The sequence below is a fragment of the Aethalodelphis obliquidens genome, unplaced genomic scaffold, assembly GCF_003676395.1.
Source record: "Aethalodelphis obliquidens isolate GAN/ISIS:26980383/991018 unplaced genomic scaffold, ASM367639v1 scaffold52, whole genome shotgun sequence".
NCBI classification, from domain to species: domain Eukaryota; kingdom Metazoa; phylum Chordata; class Mammalia; order Artiodactyla; family Delphinidae; genus Aethalodelphis; species Aethalodelphis obliquidens.
In genome coordinates, this window is record NW_020837996.1 from 2,713,921 (window position 1) to 2,731,181 (window position 17,261).

Genomic DNA, 17,261 nt, shown 5'->3' on the forward strand with positions numbered 1-17,261 from the left:
ACAACCTCAAGCAAGAGAGGGCACTATGCCCATTTCACAGTTGAGGAAACTGAGGCTCGGAGGGGTCACCTCAGCCAGGGTCACACAGTTTTAGTAAACAAAGGAGCCAGAATCTGACTCTAAACCAGACTCCCAGTAGGTTTTGTTTTACACAGGTAATTCATTCTGGTTGAAACACACCAAGTAAAACAAAACAAAACAGAACACACAGACACACAATGGAGCGTGAAGGCAAAAAGGATGTTTCCCACGGCTGCTAACAGCTCAGAGCTGCATCCTTCTCCTGGCGACTGCTCTTGGCTGGCTGGAGGTCCCCTTGCCTTGGGATGCATCCCCCCACACCACCCTGTACCCATCAGCCGAGGATATGGATACCAACAGCCCAGCCCCCTTGCTACCAGGCGAGACAGACTACGATGTCATTCACACCCCACGGCTCCCTGTGGGATCAGGCCGCAATTAGACGTCAGCTGAACACGCACCTCTGCCTGTCTTCTCACCTCCCTCATGCCCTTACAGGTTCCTCCTGGGAGCCCTCTCTCAATAAGCCACTCGCAGAAAATCTGCGTTTTACTTCTTGGGAGCGTGACCTCAGAGACACCACGCCCCACCCCACCCCCACCCTGCAACATGGCTACTCTCCAGAGATAAACCGTTGGCAGTGTCTTGTGTTTTCTTATTCCAAAAAACATCCAAGTGCGTGCACACTTGATTACGTCCTGCCCCACAAAAGTGGGGAGAGTTTCCTGCTGCCCGTTGTTTGCAGCTTGCCATCCACTTAACTTGTCCCGGTCATCTCGCCATTTCTGCACACACAGCACTGTCTAGAGGAAGTGTCTTGCCGGAGCAGAGGGCTGCTGGGAATACTCACATTCACAGTGCAAATTGGGTAGACTGATGTTCAGGCTGACGTCAATTTTGCCCCCGCTGTCCTTGTCCGGGTCATCGACGTACAACTCGTTCACACTGAAGGAGACAAGTACAGAAGCCTTGTTGAGATGGGGACACCCATCCCGGCTGCAGGGGACAGCCAGGGACACTTCACTTGGTGACCACTGCTCAGACAACCCAGACTCCCATCTGGGGGAAGCCTGGACCTGCTCAGGCACGGGGGTGGGGTGGGGCAGGGCTCCCATCTCCGTGGCGCTCTCCAAATGTGGGCCTTACCCCTTAGAAGGAGGGGAGGAGGACTGGACGGGATGGCGGCAAGAGCACGGAGTCAGACGGATTCACTTTCCAATCCTGACTCTGCCACTTTTCTATGGAACTCAGGCAGATACCTTCACCTCTGTGAACCCTTCTGTTAAACGGGGATACCACCACCCACTGTTAATGGGGTGTTTTGAACACTCACATGAGAATTGAGACCGTTCTAGGGATCAGGGCCTGGTACCAACAGGCACACAGTTCCTGACTCCCTCCTCTCTTGAGCTCCCCCCACTCAGCCCCCGACCCTCCCAACCCCCCAGCCGGCTGGGAAGTCGCGGATTCTCTGGGTACTCATCCTCACCCAGGCTCTCACAAAGCCCTAGACACAGCTAGACTCACACACGTATTACTTTCCTGTGGCTGCTGGAATGAATTATCACCAAGTTAATGGCTTCAAACAACACACACTTATTCTCTTATACTTCTGAAGGTCCGACGTCTGAGATGGGTCTGCAGGGCTGAACTCCTGGGGAGAATCGGTTTTCTTGCCCTTTCCAGCTTCTAGAGGCCTCGGCTCATAGCCCCTTCCTCCATCTTCCAAGCCAGCCGCAGGGCATCTTCTCTCCTCTCTGACCTCCTAACTCCCACTTGTAAGGACTCTTGTGATTCCATCCTGCCCACCTGGATAACCCAGGATCATCCCCCACCTCAAGACCCTTGACATAATCACATGTGTAAAGTTCCCTTTACCATGTAAGGTAACATACCTGCAGCCCTCAGGGACAGGGACGTGGGCATCTAGGTGGGGCGGGGGGGGGCACAGTGTGGGCAGGTGGCCTGGACAGCTAGGCCACCCTGCTGTTGGGGACAATGGCTCCACACTGGGATCTGTCAGCAATATGCTAAGTATTCAACAAATACTTTTTGAGCGCTTACTACCTGTCAGGCACTAGAGACAGCGAGGAACCAGACAGACACGGTCTCTGCCTTCATTGAGCTTAGAGAGACCACTCAGCTCCTAAACAAGCACCTTATCCCAACTTTGATGGAAAGCTGTGGGGTGCCGTGAGAGGGACTCATGGGGTGATGGACCCCTGGGGAGAGTGGGCTGGGACGCCGTCTCTGGGAGTTGAGGTCTGAAGGATGAGTAGGCTGTCCTGGCAAAGAGGGAGGGAGAGTCATCGGGACAGCACTGCAGAGGTCTGGAAGCAGGAAGGGCATGGGTCGTTGGGGTAATTGGACAAAGGTCACTACGGCTGCAGCACAGAGCAAAGGGAAGTGGGTGCGATGCAGTCGGAGAAGGGCGGGGGCCAGGTTAGGTGGGCCAGAGGCCATCAGACTGGATCCTAAGCACAGCAGCACGGTCAGGCTGGCACTTTGACAGGATCCCTCTGGAGGCTCAGGACCAACCAGAGGGCCCTGTGCACTAGGGAGACCTAGGAGGCTGCTGCAGTGGTGCAGGTCAGAGATGGCGGCCTGGACCCAGAGTGGTGGGGATGGAGAGGAGGGAGGGATGCAGGTACGGTGTACGGAGCAGCCAGGACTCGCTGATGGACAGGGCACAGGGGCGGGTCGAGGGAGGCATGCAAGCAGACGGCCACGTTTCCTTCTGGAACTGGGCTGGGAGCCCCTGGAAGAGAAGCAGGACTATTGGGGAGGGAAAGGTACCGAGTCCCGTACGGCCGTGCCGAGCTCAAGGTGACTTGGAGACACCGCCGAGGAGCTGCTGAGTGGACACCAGATGGCTGTGGCTGAAGCTCACTTCTGATTCCCAGGTAAACTCCCCGCGGGGAGAGGGCGCCGATTCTAAAGGCCAGCCTAATGGGCAGCTACGGGGCAGTGCTTGAGGTGGCCGGGCTGTGGTTATTTTAAACATGAATCAGGCCCCGTGGGTCCTGTCCACAGGCTGTAAAATAAAGGACTGTCAGCTCTGAACAACTGGTCTCTAAGAGAGCCTTGTAAGTGGCCACTTCTTTGTGAAAGAAAGGGTCAGGCCAGGGCAAGGGCAGTTCATCTTTACTAAGACCCTGTCTTTGTGCCCCTGGCTCCTAGTGTGATACAGCTGATGCTCAGTTAACAAGAAAAGGCAGGCTCAGAAAGATACCTAGAGCTTGTTTCCTTGTGGGGGTCACAAGGATGTTCCCAGAGATAAGAGAGCAACAGACTTGGTTCAGCCTTCAGATTGCTGGGCCTCCAGGCCATTAAGCCAGGAGAGGCCCCAGTCAGGCCTATGTGCGTTCATCGTATCCCTTCTGCTCCTGTGAAATGTCCTGATCCCTATTTTATTTAGTTATTTATCTTGGCTGTGCCATGCGACATGCAGGATCTTAGTTCCCTGACCAGGGAGGTATCAAACCCGTGCCCCCTGCAGTGGAAGCGTGGAGTCCTAACCACTGGACCACAAGGGAATTCCGCTGATCGCCATTTTAGAACCAGGAAACTGAGGCTCAGAGAAGGTGAGTTCCATCCCCAAGGTCACACAGCAAGAGCTGGCCAAGATGGAACCCCAGCTCAGGTCTGCCTTCCACCAGGCTCTCCAGGGCTCATGCTGCCTCCCCTCCCTCTCGTCCTCAGCATTCAGGGTCAAAGGAGAAATTGAGCGGAACCCTTGTCCTCTGAGGCCACAGGGTGTGAGAGAGGAGACAGGGGACTGGGCTTGGCAGGCTCATAGCGTTGGCCCACGTCAGAGATCAGGAAGAACAAATGAGCCAGTGGCAGAGGAGCTTTGGGGACCACAGGAGGTTATGCTGGAGGAAAATCAACTTCTTCACAGCCAAACGGTCTTTCTTAAGCCTTCAGTGCCCAATTTCTACCCCTGCCTTAATTCGCAGCTCTGTAGGCTTGCTGAGTAATGAGATCACTGAGTGATTAACAGAACGTCACGGAGGGAGCGCCCCCAGCTTCCCTTCCCAGCTGAGTGAGACTCTTCCTTGAAGCTACTCACCTTTCCTACCTGGGAGGCTGGGCCCTTGCACATCACTGAGGGATTGTGGGATGATGTCATCCCCTGGCAATCCTCTGGAGGTGACCTCAACACAGAGCGAGGTGAATCCCAGGTGTGGCACTAAGGTGAGCTCAGCCTCGAGGCCCCAGGAGGCCTCTCCCAGCCCACGGAGCCCAGGCTCCCAGGGGCTGAAGTGCTGCCCCAGACAAAGGGGCCAAAGTGCTGGCGAGGAGATGGAAAACTCACCGGCCTGCAGAGCTTGGGGCCAGTCTGGTTACGTAAGGCCAGGACTGGCTGCTCCCAGGCACCTTCCGGAAGGGCTCCGGGCCGCAGGATCAACACCGTTCAATCACCTGTGCCGCCTGCCCAGTGAGGTCAATACAGCCGCCTTCCATGTCCAAGGAAAATGTTCCAGGGCCCCTGGGCTCCTGCCACCCCATGCCAGCGCTGCAGGCCTGCCCTCAGCACCACTCGCAGGTGCCTGCCAAGGCTAGTTAACGTTACTGGCTGAACTGATTTTAAAAGGCAAACGGAGGCTAGAAATCAGCCCACCTGGAGGGAAAATCAATGCTTCTTGTGGATTCACCACTGCTGTGTGGGGGCTCTTGTGGGCCTGACTCCTCCCGTCACCAGCATGGGTGATGAGAACCCATGGGGCAGTGGCAGACAGATGTGGGCTCACCTCCTGGCTCTGCCACTTGGAAGCTGGGGGACCTGGGACTAGTTGCTTCGCCTCTCTGAGCCTCGGTTTCCTCAATTGTAAAACCGGGAAAGCTTTCTATGAAGTCTGAAGATAGGCAAGACCAATCTATGGTAATAAAAGTCAGAACAGTGGTGGTGGTGGTGGTGACTGGGAGGGGGCTCCAGGGAACCTCTCAGGAGGTGGAGACGTGTTGTCTTGATGGGGCGATGGTGACACGGGTGGGAACACAGGCAAGCATTCATCAAGCCTCACCTTTACCATTCGTGCGCTTCGCCGTTTGTACATTATACACATACCTCACGAGAAAGAAGGAAAGGATAAAAGGAAAGAGGGGAGGAAGAAAAGGAGAAAAAGAGGGATAATGGTTCTAGCTACTTCACAGGCCTGTGTGAGGAGTCGCAGAAAGCTGCAGGCTGTCCCGGGGCCAGGGGTGTGCATGCTACCATCTGTGTCTGAGGGCCTAGCACAGAGCACAGGCCCCTCTGGGTAAAGAGAATAAGGCGGCGTGTTGGATTTCCATGCTCCCAGGGTTCAAATCCTAGCTCTGCTACCCACTGGCTGGCTGACCTTCTACAAGGGGCTTTGCCTTCTTCACCAGCCTCAATTTCCCCAGATGTGAACTAGGGGCAACCATAGACATAATCTTAGAAAACAGTATGTGCCCAATGAACGTTCACTACTTTTATTGTTATTATTAACATCACAATGTTTACCGAGTTGATAATCACAGGCACAGCGACAGGATCCACTTCACAGCGCTGTGGTGAGGATGAAACATGTGTGCAAGGCCCCTGGTATATTCTAAGGCCCACACAAAAGCTTGCCTTGCTTATAACTAATCCAAGATGTCCCGGTTCTGAGCACCCAGCTGGTGCCAGGCACTGTGCTGGGGCCTTTCACATGTATCAGTACTATCTCATTTAAACAGCAAGCCAGCGTTTAATAGGAGTTACTGTTCTCTTTTCACAAGGATGAAACTGGGCTCAGAGGAAGGAAGATAAAAGATTGACCAAGATCACACAGCCAGGAAGAGGCAGAGGCAGGACTGGACGCTGGAGCCACTGCTGCCCAGAACCATGCTTTTTCCACCACATTCCACTGGGTGGGGCAGGATCAATGAAAGACGGAGAGGCAGGTGGCCCCCAAGCAGACCCGCGATGCAGGGGCCACCATCTTTCTGATAACCTGCAGATGCCCACCCCACACCAACCATGGCCCAAGTACCTACAGGACAGGAGGTGCTAAGGGCTCCACTCCCTTTGTGTCCCTCAAGCCTCCCTCTGTCATCTCTACCCACCACACCTCAGGAGCTGCAGCATCCGCCTCCTTCCCACCCGCAGCTCTGCCCCGGACGAGGGCTCCCTGAGCGGCAGCAGAGAGCTCGTGCTCACAACCTCTGTTCTCTGTTCGGGGCGGGGGGGCGGGGGCACATTCCAGGTGGGGGACGCCAGACTGCGTCGGACTGCATGGGGGTCAGTAAGCAGTGGCCCTGTAGGGAGAGAGGAAGAAAGGGACCAGGGAGGTTTGGGTGGGGGGAGAGTAGGTGGAATGTTAACGGAGGGCCTTGAAATTCTAGGCTGAGGCGTGAGTCCAATGACATCTACAGAAAACAATTTTATTTGCTTTTAGAAGAGCACTTGAATACTTCGGATTCCTGCCCAAAGTCGCTGACCTCCACGCTTAATAATTTGATCTAATGGAAACTTACCCAGCAGTGAGGCCCGCAGTAAAGGGCTTGGGGTGGGAGTGGGAGGGGAGGGATGAGGTTATGCAAGAAAGCTCTCCGGGACCTTGAGTTTTAAATCCGGACCGTTCCAGGTGGAAGTTAGTGTACCTATTACCTACCAGGCAGATGTCCCCAAAGCATCTCTTTGCAGCCACCTAGTCCTGCCCCCACCCCTTTCTCCAAAGCCATCACCCTGGGACCCTCAGCCCCTCTGCCTTGGGTCACTGCCCAGCCCCCTCACCAGGCCTTGGACTCCAGGGTCACCCCGCCCCAAACCCATCTTTGCAAGAGGTGATCTTCCCGAGGCACGAACCCCATCCCATCACTCGATGCTCAGAAGCCTTCAGGCCTCCCATTGCTCTTCCACGTGATGACCGTGGCTCCCTACCCGGCCCTGGCTCACAATCCAGGCCTCAGAGTGGGTAAGCTGGGCTCCTAGGGAGCCGTCGAGCTCCTCCTCCTGGCTGAGTTACCGGCCTACCCACTCTGGGCCTCCTACTAGAGCGTGTGAGGACACAGTTCAAGGTAACGTCCAAGTTCCAACTCGGTGGGCAATGGCTTCCTGCCTGTGAGGCCGCCTCCCCCCAGAAGGGCGCATCCGAGTCTCCCAGTGAACTATTCTGACCAAAACGCGGCAGCTGCCGTGTCCGCGGGGCTCCAAAATGCTCTGGGCAGAAAAGGACGGGATACGGGGGTCTGGGTACCAATTCTAGGCTTTGGCATCAGACAGGCCTGGGTGTATTGTTTTTTTTTTTCCCTCCTGGCCACTCCCCACAGCATGTGGGATCTTAGTTCCCTGACCAGAGATCGAACCTGTGCCCCATGCAGTGGAAGTGCAGTGTCCTAACCACTGGACCGCCAGGGAAGCCCCAGGCCTGGGTTTGACTCTCGCTCTAACCACTTACTAACTGCACTGTGGTTTTAGCTTCCTGGTGCCTCAGTTTCCCCAGCTATAAAGTGAGACTAATGTCAGCAGTAGTACTTGGCTCACGGGGTTTTGTGACCTTTAAGTAAGATGAGCATTGTAAAGGGCTAGCTTAGGTGGCTGGCATGGGGTTGCCTATTACAGATCACAACTGAAAAGTCTGAGTTGTATTAAGCTAGAAATGATCAATGGAGAGTTCCAGTTACTACATTTTCTTATTATAAATCCTCATCATGTTAATAATTAAGAGCAGCCAGAGCCTGGGGAGTCACAGACTGGAATGTTCCGTGGCCACGTTCTCTGAGGAGCAGGATGCCGCTCCCTTACAAACACAGAGCCTCAGAGCACCCTGGGGGGCCACTTTCCCAAGTATAATTAATGTCCAGGTTGAAGTCCCATCACCCAAACAGGTTTCCCTCCCTGTCGGGCCGGGCCAGAATAGCCTCTTATGTCACTGATAACCACAGGCCAGCGTTAGAGCAACGCTGATCCAACCAGAGGTGACCTCATTTCCTTGGGTTACAATCTCACGGCAGGGGTGGGGAGGCCAACCCACTGTGGTCACAAAACTGCCAGGGAGGGCCAGCCACCCAGAAAAGGAAAAGAATTGTGACCTGCGGTCCTTCCCGTATCAGCAGGGCTTCCCGGGGGTCGGAGAAGCTTCTGACAGAGGAAGGACCCCAAGGTGCAATCCTCTGTCCTCTGGATTTTCCTGTGGAGCCCTGGCCCACGAGGACGCCCTTTGGGCAACTCTTGCACCTTGGTCACAAGGCCGCAGAGAGAAAGGAGGCATTAGGGTCACCGCATCATCATGGATGGAGCCCTGGCCCGGACAGGTCTCTCTTCTCACCCCCACTGCTCTGCCTCTCCCCAGCCCTCTCACTGCCGGTGGGGAAGTGCTTATTAGCCCAGGGCCAGACACAAGGCAAACACTGAATGAATGGCCCCTCTTCCTCTCCGGGGGTGTGGTGGGACCAGCATGTTCAGAATGCCCCCAGGAGCCAGGAAGTCCTGGAGAGGGAAAGCGGACAGAGCAGTGGGAACACACTGTGCTCTTGAGAAAGAAGTGAGTCCTGCCCTGGTAAACGGAGTGAGCTGTCCCGGCTTGCTCAAGTGCCCTGCACACAGCAGCGGGGTGTGTTGCAGTCACAAGAGTGACTGCTGCAGTCACCTCCTGTTGTAGTCACCTCCTGCTGCAGTCACCAGCTCTGACGTCCAAATTCACCTGTCGGGGTGCTGCCTCGGCACTCTGCCTCACTATCGGCTAAGCTGATGATTGGCTGAATGAACTGCCTCTCGGAATGTCAGCTGGAGGTGAGGGAGGTCCCTTCTTCACTCAAGGGGGGAGACAAAAAAACTAACATTCACAGAGTACTCATTACATGACAGGTGCTGAGTGGCCTTACAACCTTTCTCCCGTGAGACAGGGAAGAAATATGAAATGAGTAAATGCCTGAAGGGATATGGACCTTAAAGTATATCAGGCACTATGTTAAGCACCTTTGAAGGTAAATAATCTTGTTAAAGCCTCACAAAATAGCCCATACCTTCTCTAGCTCCTATCCTGCTTTGTTTTTTCTTCCGAGCCCTTATCACTAACTGATACATTCCGTTGTGTTTGCTTGTGGACCATCTGTGTCCACCGCCTGCATTTTTGGCTTCTCTGAGCATGGAGTCACATGGTAGTGAATCGGACAGACCTGAGGCCTGACCTCTGAGGGCTCAGGACCAAGGATGATCGCCATTAATCCACGGCAGTGTACAGAGCCTGGCCTGACTCGGGTCCACCTGCTCCATATTCTCCTCTCCCTGCCTGCCTCCTTTGCTCTAGCCACACCAGCTCTCTGTCTTCACATACACCAGGTAACTCCTGCCTTAGGGCCTTTGCACTTGCTCGTGTCCCTGCCTGGAATAGGTAAAGCCTTGCACCTGGCACCTGGGATACGGTCAGTGCTCCCTCTTTGTTGCTGTCACCTGGGTACCGCTTCTCACCTGGCTCAGAACATGAGAGGCCTGCACAGAAGCCCCCCTCCCAGGGAATGGGGCATGACCTGGAGAGACCAGCAGGTGCCTGGCACACAGTAGGTCCTTCATAATGCCAGCAGGTCTCAATTTCTGGCTGCTCTCCCTGCTTCCACCTCCAAATCATGATGGGATGACCCGTAAAATATCCAGTGGCCCAAATGTGCACACTTGACTGGGACAGAGTCCAGGGGGAACAGAGTTCCTTGTCTGACCCCTGCCTGGTCAAGGAGCTATGTCTTGGGAGGCAGACAAGCTTCCCCAGACCTGGAAGGAAGCCTTGCCTCTGATGTACCCTCTCTTGTTTGGCCAGAAATACTGGGACCCAGAGAGGTTTGGCAACTTGCCACCTGTCACAGAGCAGGTGGTGACTGAGCAAGGACCTGGCCCTGGATCTCCCAAGGCCTTGTCCAGTGCTCTTTCCAATACTCCATGAGGCTCCTGGGGCTTTGATCCCATCAGGGTTAAAAACAGGATCAGACAGACAGGGAAGACAAACTCTCCCACGTTGGAGGAGGGCGGAAGCTATATTCAGAAACGAGTTGGGGCGGTGGGGGGGGGGGGGGGGGGGGGCAAGTCAGTGGACAAGTCCCCTCACCTCTCTGAGCCTCAGTTTCCTCATCTATAAAGAGGGGACAACTACCTCCCAGGGCTGTTTGAGGATTATGGCGGTAATGGTTACAGAGCAACAAGGACCATCTTGGGCTGAGCAGCTATGTTTTCAGTTTCCTATTGTCTTGTGGCTGACAGGGAGGCACAGGAAACCAAGAAATTCCATGAATGCAAAAGAAAATTCCAGTGTTGGACAGGGGAGTGGGTGGCCAGAGCCCAGCCCCGTGATGACTTTCTGGGTTATAAACGTGGAAATGCAGAGGCTTGGAAGCCAGACGTTAAGGCAGCAAGCTTCTGGGTCTAATTCATCTTCAGAGGGGCATCTGATGAGGCTGTGACTGAATAATTCCAATGGCATTCGGTGTTACACAGGCCCCAGAGCATTTACTAGGTTATCTGAACAACAGATGATTCTAGGAACTGGGGTTGGATTCACAGTGCGTCAACCCGCTGCCAGGAAGCCCATGCTGACTCCTCACCCAGTGTGGGCCTAGCACAGGGAAGGGGGCTTGGTTGAGGGGGGCCAGGCTCCGATGTCAGAACCCCGCCCCCTCCACCGCCTCGGGTAGAAAGCTGCCCCCATTTTCCTCTGACTTCTTCCAGCTTTAACATCAAACGACCCTGTGATGACTCAGAGGGAGAAAAGCCCACTGGCCAAACACAGGGACGGCAAACATCAGCAAATGATTTCTGTTCATCTGCGGACCCGGGAGGTGCCTCCCTGACCCCAGAAGGGAACCAGAGTTTTCTCTTCAGCTTTAACAAAGCAATGTTGGTTTCCGCTCTGGCTTTAAAACCCTTTTCAGAAACAGAGGAGTGACGGATGCCACAGGCTTGGAAACAGGAGGTAGAAGGTTCGGAGGTTTCTCTCCTTTGTAAAGCCCCTCTCTCTTCCCATCTGGGGTCCCCAGAAGCTCTGGAATGCCTCACCAGTGGGCGATGTAACTTACATTTCTGTCGTTATGAATCCGGTGAGCTCCGAGAGGAAAAGGAAGAGGATGAAGAGGCAGCAGCAGATAGAGACTGGAAGAAACAACACAGACACCCAGTTAAGGGTGGTGGGCACTGATGGAGGGAAGCCAGCCCCCAGACCCTGCCCTCAGAGAAAAGCTGCTTACAGGGAGGGGGAGAGAGGCCCACAGACCCTCCCCAAAGCCTCTTCTTACTCTTGGCCTCAATGTGAAGCAGCCCCCCTGTCAGAAAGGTAGACCGCCTCTGGAACTGATCTGACCCTCCCGTGTGGACCTCCCCAGCCCCCCATGCCCGCAAATAGGCAGATCCTCCAAGGGGCCAGCCCGCCTTCCCTCCGTAACAGCATTCTCATGCAGAAGTCAGTCAGAAAACAAGGGATGCAAATCGGCGGCCCACAGATGTGTTCTGTTTGGCTCGATCGATGCATATTTTAAAATTTGGAGCTGACATTGAACAATCCAGAGATTTCACATAAAAGTCCAGATTTCTGGCTGCTCCAGAACACTCGAGCCCTTGTTCCCACAGGGGCTCTGAGCTCACCAGTTTGTTCCAGGCCCCACCGTCCCCTCCTGCCACCCAGATTCCAAGGCTGAGGCAGAGCGTTGGTTGCCCTCCATCACCACCCGCTGCGGTCCCATCAACATTGTGCCCGTGTCCCTAGCAGAGGCGAGAACGTGAGGATACACAGTGCTGTGCTTCAAAAGAAGGGACAACTCTCTGTGAGAGTGAAGAGTTGGGGTCCTCCAAGTCTGAAGTGCAGAGAGAGCAGAATGGAGCTCCAGGGTCGGCCCACATCACCTGGATTTATCTCGCCTGCCTGGCCCTTGATGAGGTTGGATTTTGTGACCCTGGACTCGCTCCTTGGGGCAGGACATAACAAGTGCCCCAGGGGCTGGCCCTCAACTCATCTCCAGATACTCCCCCTACATCTAACCACCCAGCGACCTCGAGCCACGTGCTGTTCCCTAAATATACTATGGTTCCTCTGTCTGGAATGTCCTTCCCCATCTTCCCTCCTCTTCCTTGGTCATCCTCTCTGCCTGGTGAACTCCTAATCATCCTCGCAGGTTGAGGCCCAACTCAAATGTCCCTTCTGGTGAGAAGCTCCCCCAACCCTCAGAGGGTGAGCTGGTCACTCTTTCCTCTGTGTTCCCAGCCTCTATCTGAACACCTTCCAAATGTCATCTGTGGCTCTCCCTTTCACTAGACTGACAGATACCCTGGAAGGCAAAAACTCCACAGCTCCAGTGCCTGGCCTGGGGCTGGGCACACAGGAGGTAATAACAGGTTTTGTGTAAGGCAGGGAGCCAGCCCCCAGAATACAGAATAAGGGCTGAGTGTGCCTCACCTGGGTTTATCATAGAGGCATGTCGTGGGCAATGGCTCACACAGCGTGGTCCCACTACTCACGTGCTGTGTCCCTGGGTAAATTAAATTAACCTCTCTCTGCCTCAGTTTCCGCATCTGTAAAATGGCACCAGTAGTAGCACTTGCCTTATGGGGCTGCTTGAGAATTTCCACAACACAGAAACTGGACTTGAAATAGTGCCTGGCAGGTAATAATGGCTCAAGCACGAGCTCATTACTAGGATTTTCATCAGGGAGACTTTGGAGGGTGTGGTGATTTGGGGAAGGTGATTTGGCAAGTGGGTTGACTCTCAGTTTCCCGCAAAGAAAAGTTCCCAGTACCACCTGCTGATTCGGCCGCATTCTTGACAGTCTGTACCTGGTTGGCTGAGCCATCCTGACTGATGCTGAAACCAGGTTATTTGTCATCATCACCATCATTATTATTATCATCATCTATCTATGGCAAAATGTACAGTCAAAGATACGTTCTGGGCTCCCCTGGTGGCAGAGTGGTTAAGAATCCGCCTGCCAACGCAGGGGACACGGGTTCGAGCCCTGGTCCGGGAAGATCCCACATGCCGTGGAGCAACTAAGCCCGTGCGCCACAACTACTGAAGCCCCTGCGCCGCAACGAAGAGTAGTCCCCGCTCGCTGCAACTAGAGAAAGCCCGTGTGCAGCAACAAAGACCCAACTCAGCCAAAAATAGATAAATAAAATAAATAAATTTATTAAAAAAGATACATTCAGAGGCAAGAAGGCAGAGAACAAGTGTTTGTGGGGCCCTGCTGTGGGAGTGTTAACAGATACCTGTCACTGCACACTCCCATGTGAAAGAGGGTATGAGCCCCTGTCACTGCACACTCCCATGTGAAAGAGGGTATGAGCCCGTGTGGAGGGTGTAGAAATGGAGGCTCAGAGTGAGGAAGAGCGTGGCCCAGGGACACACTGGGTGGCAGGTGGGGGCGGGGGTGGGGAGGGCTGGAACCTGAGCGGTCTAGAGCCAATGCCCTAAGAAAAGGAACCCCGAGACTCCAAGTGAAGGGCGAGGCAGGGACATCCCCAGAGTCCCCACCAAGCCTCCAAAACCACACCCAGACATGGGGCATACTAGAATGACTCCCCAGTTCTTCCAAACTTTGAAAAAGCTGTATAGGGCAGAGTTTAAGGGTTTTACTTTTTCTTGGAAGAAGTAATACGTGCAAGTGATAAGAAAAATCAGCAAGCTGTATAAAAAGGCAAACTGTGTGAGTCTCTTTCTCACTCCCGACCCACAGCCCCCTGCCCAGAGGTACCACCCCTACAGACTGTGTCCTGACACGGGCATACGAGTTTTTCCTCTAATCAAACAGCATAATGTACACATGCCTTCTCTCTTTTTTTAAAATTAAATTAAATTTATTTTTTTTGCCTATGTTGGGTCTTCGTGGCTGCACATGGGCTTCTCATTGCAGTGGCTTCTTGAGTTGTGGAGCATGGGCTCTAGGCGCATGGGCTTCAGCAGTTGCGGCACGTGGGCTCAGCAGTTGCGGCACGCGGGCTCTAGGGCACACGGGCTTCGGTAGTTGTGGCTCACGGGCTCCGCAGTTGTGGCTCGTGGGCTCTAGAGCGCAGGCTCAGTACTTGTGGCGCACGGGCTTAGTTGCTCCGCGGCAATGTGGGATCTTCCGGGACCAGGGATCGAACCCATGTCCCCTGCATTGGCAGGCGGATTCTTAACCACTGTGCCACTAGGGAAGTCCCTGTACACATGCTTTCAACCGTGCTTTGCTCACTCAGCAATCTATGTCTAAGCAGGTCCCACATCAGTTTATACAGAGTGGCCACGTGGCTTGTTTGTTTTCATGGCACAGAAATTAATTTCAAATGTCTTCTCCGGCTGCTGAACAAATCCACTGCAGAAGACCAGCTGGCAATCCGAATTTCCCAGGCTCACATCCCTCCCCTTCTCACCTGCACACTGCAGCTGTGATGCCTCCTGATAAAGAATCCTGCCAGGTGGGCAAAGCACCCTTCTCACTTGAAATCTCACACCTTTTCTGACCCACGTTTCAGAGCCATTTTCACCCTTCCCACCCCACCTTCAAGCCCCAGCAACCCACAGGTTGCTGTAATGATGAAATGGCCCAAACTCGGGAGGTGTTTTTGAAGGTCAATGATGACTTAGGCCAGTCCAGGTTTTCTAGCTGCCTTCCTTGCTCCAAGCGTGCAAACGGGCCCCAAACTTCTAACTCTATGCAGATCAGAGGTGGGGGTATAGGGATGGGAAGGCCTCTTTCTGAAACCTGCGTGTGTTGTCCCAGGCTCGGACCTCGCAGCTGGATAAGTGCGGAGTCTGCTCAGCTGAATCCGACTGTCCAGCAGCCCATGCTGTGTGTCTGCTTCCCCTACCTTGTCCCCAGACTGGAAAGACAGAGACAATGTCTCAGCACCCCTGGGGCCTCAGGGTCTAGCGTAGTGCCTGGCTCAGAGAAGGTATGAAATAAATATCTGTTGAGTGAGTGAATGAATGAATAAAAAACATGAAGGCAGGTAGGAAGTATTTCCACCAGAAAAGCCTTCTGATACTGTAGAGTTTTTCAATCCATGTTTGGGCAAGATGCTCAGGCTCTGTGACTCCAGATTTCTTCTGAAACGGACTCAGGCACTGGACAGTAGGAATGTGACACCAGGAGGATGCTCGCTAGTGGGAGATCCGGTGCAGCCAGCAAAGGGGGCACCGGACCCAAGACCCAGACACCAGCAAGTCAAGCAATCTGTGTAAGGCCACATAAGCACTTCAGTGGAGAAGGCAAAATTCAAACCTCGACTTGTGAGTCTCCAGTGCCCTTGCTGGTTCCTTCGGTTATTAATAGCACTTACCGTGACGTCATGAAATGGTGTGTTTCTGTATCTGCCTGCCTGCTCAGCCCTGCACTCTTCAAGGACAAAGACCGAAGCCCATTCATCAAGTTGGTCCCAGGACATGGCACACGGCCTGGCCCCAGACCTGGCTGATAAATATTTGTTCACTAAATGGTAGCTAAGGGCTGGCTTCCCGTGCTCACGCCTTTCCTCTTGTGCAAGGGAACTTGCCCTCTCACACACTGTGCTGGAGACTGCAAATCAAACCACGTCCCCGGAGGGCCACTTGGCAGTACCTTCTACATGTCACAATGCACATGCCCTTTGACCCGGTAATTCCTCTTCTAGGAAAGTTACCTTACAGAAATAACCATACAAGGATACAAACACATATGGACAAGGATGTCTATAATAGCGATAAGCTGGAATCAGAACGCCCATCCTCAGGAGGCTGGTTACATAAACCGTGGGTCGGCCAGATAATGGAAAGCAGCACATGGTGGCCGTTTACGTGCTGGTGTGAAAGGTGTGCAGGATGTGTCAGTTAAAAAAGGGCAGGAAGGATGGTGTGCCCAGTACACTCCTGTCTGCGCTTAAAATGACGACACAAGTATTTCAAAGACTGAATATGTTTTTTTAAAAATTCTAGAGGGATACAGACCTGATTGTTAAACATACTCGATAAGGGAGAGAACTGCAGAGCCTGCAAAGAAGTGGCCTGAGCTGTTGGTGGTAGGAAGGGGACAGGAAGCCTCACTGGAATTTTTGTGACCAGGTTCATAAACTAATTGAACGGGTAGATGAACAAGCCCTCTTCCTCTTATGTACCCCGAGTACCTTTTCCGTGGGGATCAATGCACAAAGTGTCACAGCTCCTGCGGTCACGGACCCTCATGGGCTGTGGGCTCCAAGAGGACAGTGATAAGAAGAGGTGCATGGTCCAGCCGCACTGAGAGTTTGGCACGTACCCCATACTTGACAGGCGTGATCACACTTAACCCCCAGATCAGAAAACTGAGTCTCAGAAAGGTGAAGTGACTTGCTCAGGGTCACCCAGCTGCTAAATGGGAGAATGAACCCAGCTCGGCCAGATCTGAAGCGAGCAGGACACGAATCCTGCTGCCCGGCTGCTCTGTTCTCTTCTCCGGGGATGTGGACAGCCAGACTCAAGAAGGCATCTGCAGCTTGGACGACCTAAGCTAGAGGCAGAGCCAGCCGGGGTGCAGGGATCCCCAAGGTCATCCCCTGACCTGATAATGGCCTGCCCTGGGAAGCAGCGGTGGACTCCAAAATGACTGCCCGGCCCCAGGGCCCTGCTCAGGGGACAGTCGACGGGGAGGGTCCCTCTCCCACACCAAGCACTGGAGAGGCCCACCTCTTGCAAGCTGTGAAACTTCAGACAAGTCACTTCACCTCTCTGAGTCCATTTTCTCATCTGGAAAATGTGGGTAGAGCCTTCCTGCTTGCAAAGTGCTTGCGGTTTGTTTTTATATCTTTTAAAATAAACTTTATTGTGGAATAATAATAGACGCAAAGATAGTACAGAGCGTTCCCATCCGCCCTTCGCCCAGCTTCCCCTTATGTTAACATCTTACATAACCCTGGTATGTTTGTCAAGATGAAGAAATTAACATTGTCCAATACTGTTAACTATGTTACAGACTTATTAGATCACTCATTTCTCCGCCAGTGCCTGTTTTCTGTTCCGGGACCAGACCTGGTATCCCATTTTACATTTAGTCATCGTGTCCTTAGTCTCGAAACTGTGACGGTTCCTCAGTCTTTTCTTGGTTTTCAAGACCTTGCCACTTTCAAAGAGTCTTGGCCAGGTGTCCTGTAGAGGGTCCCCCAGGCTGGGGCTGTCTGCTGCTTTCCCATGATTAGACTGGGTTGTGGTTTTGGGGGAAGATCCCACGGAGGTGAGGTGCCCTTCCCATCAAATCCCATGGCAGGCAGCGGGCACGTGACAGCTACGTCGACCTCTTCCTCACTGGTTGATGCTAACCTTTGTCACCT

At 53.6% G+C, this 17,261-nt stretch overlaps 1 protein-coding gene across 1 annotated transcript in view; it reads right to left on the minus strand.

Annotated features, from left to right (window-relative positions):
• Nucleotides 1-17,261, minus strand: part of ERGIC1 (endoplasmic reticulum-golgi intermediate compartment 1) — a 106,046-nt gene that overhangs the window by 37,085 nt on the left and 51,700 nt on the right. Inside the window, exons 3-4 of the mRNA XM_027084285.1 lie at nucleotides 11,032-11,104; nucleotides 872-966 (exon numbers count right to left, since the gene is read on the minus strand). Coding sequence (XP_026940086.1) covers nucleotides 872-966; nucleotides 11,032-11,104 — 168 coding nt within the window. The remainder of the gene's footprint in view (nucleotides 1-871; nucleotides 967-11,031; nucleotides 11,105-17,261) is intronic.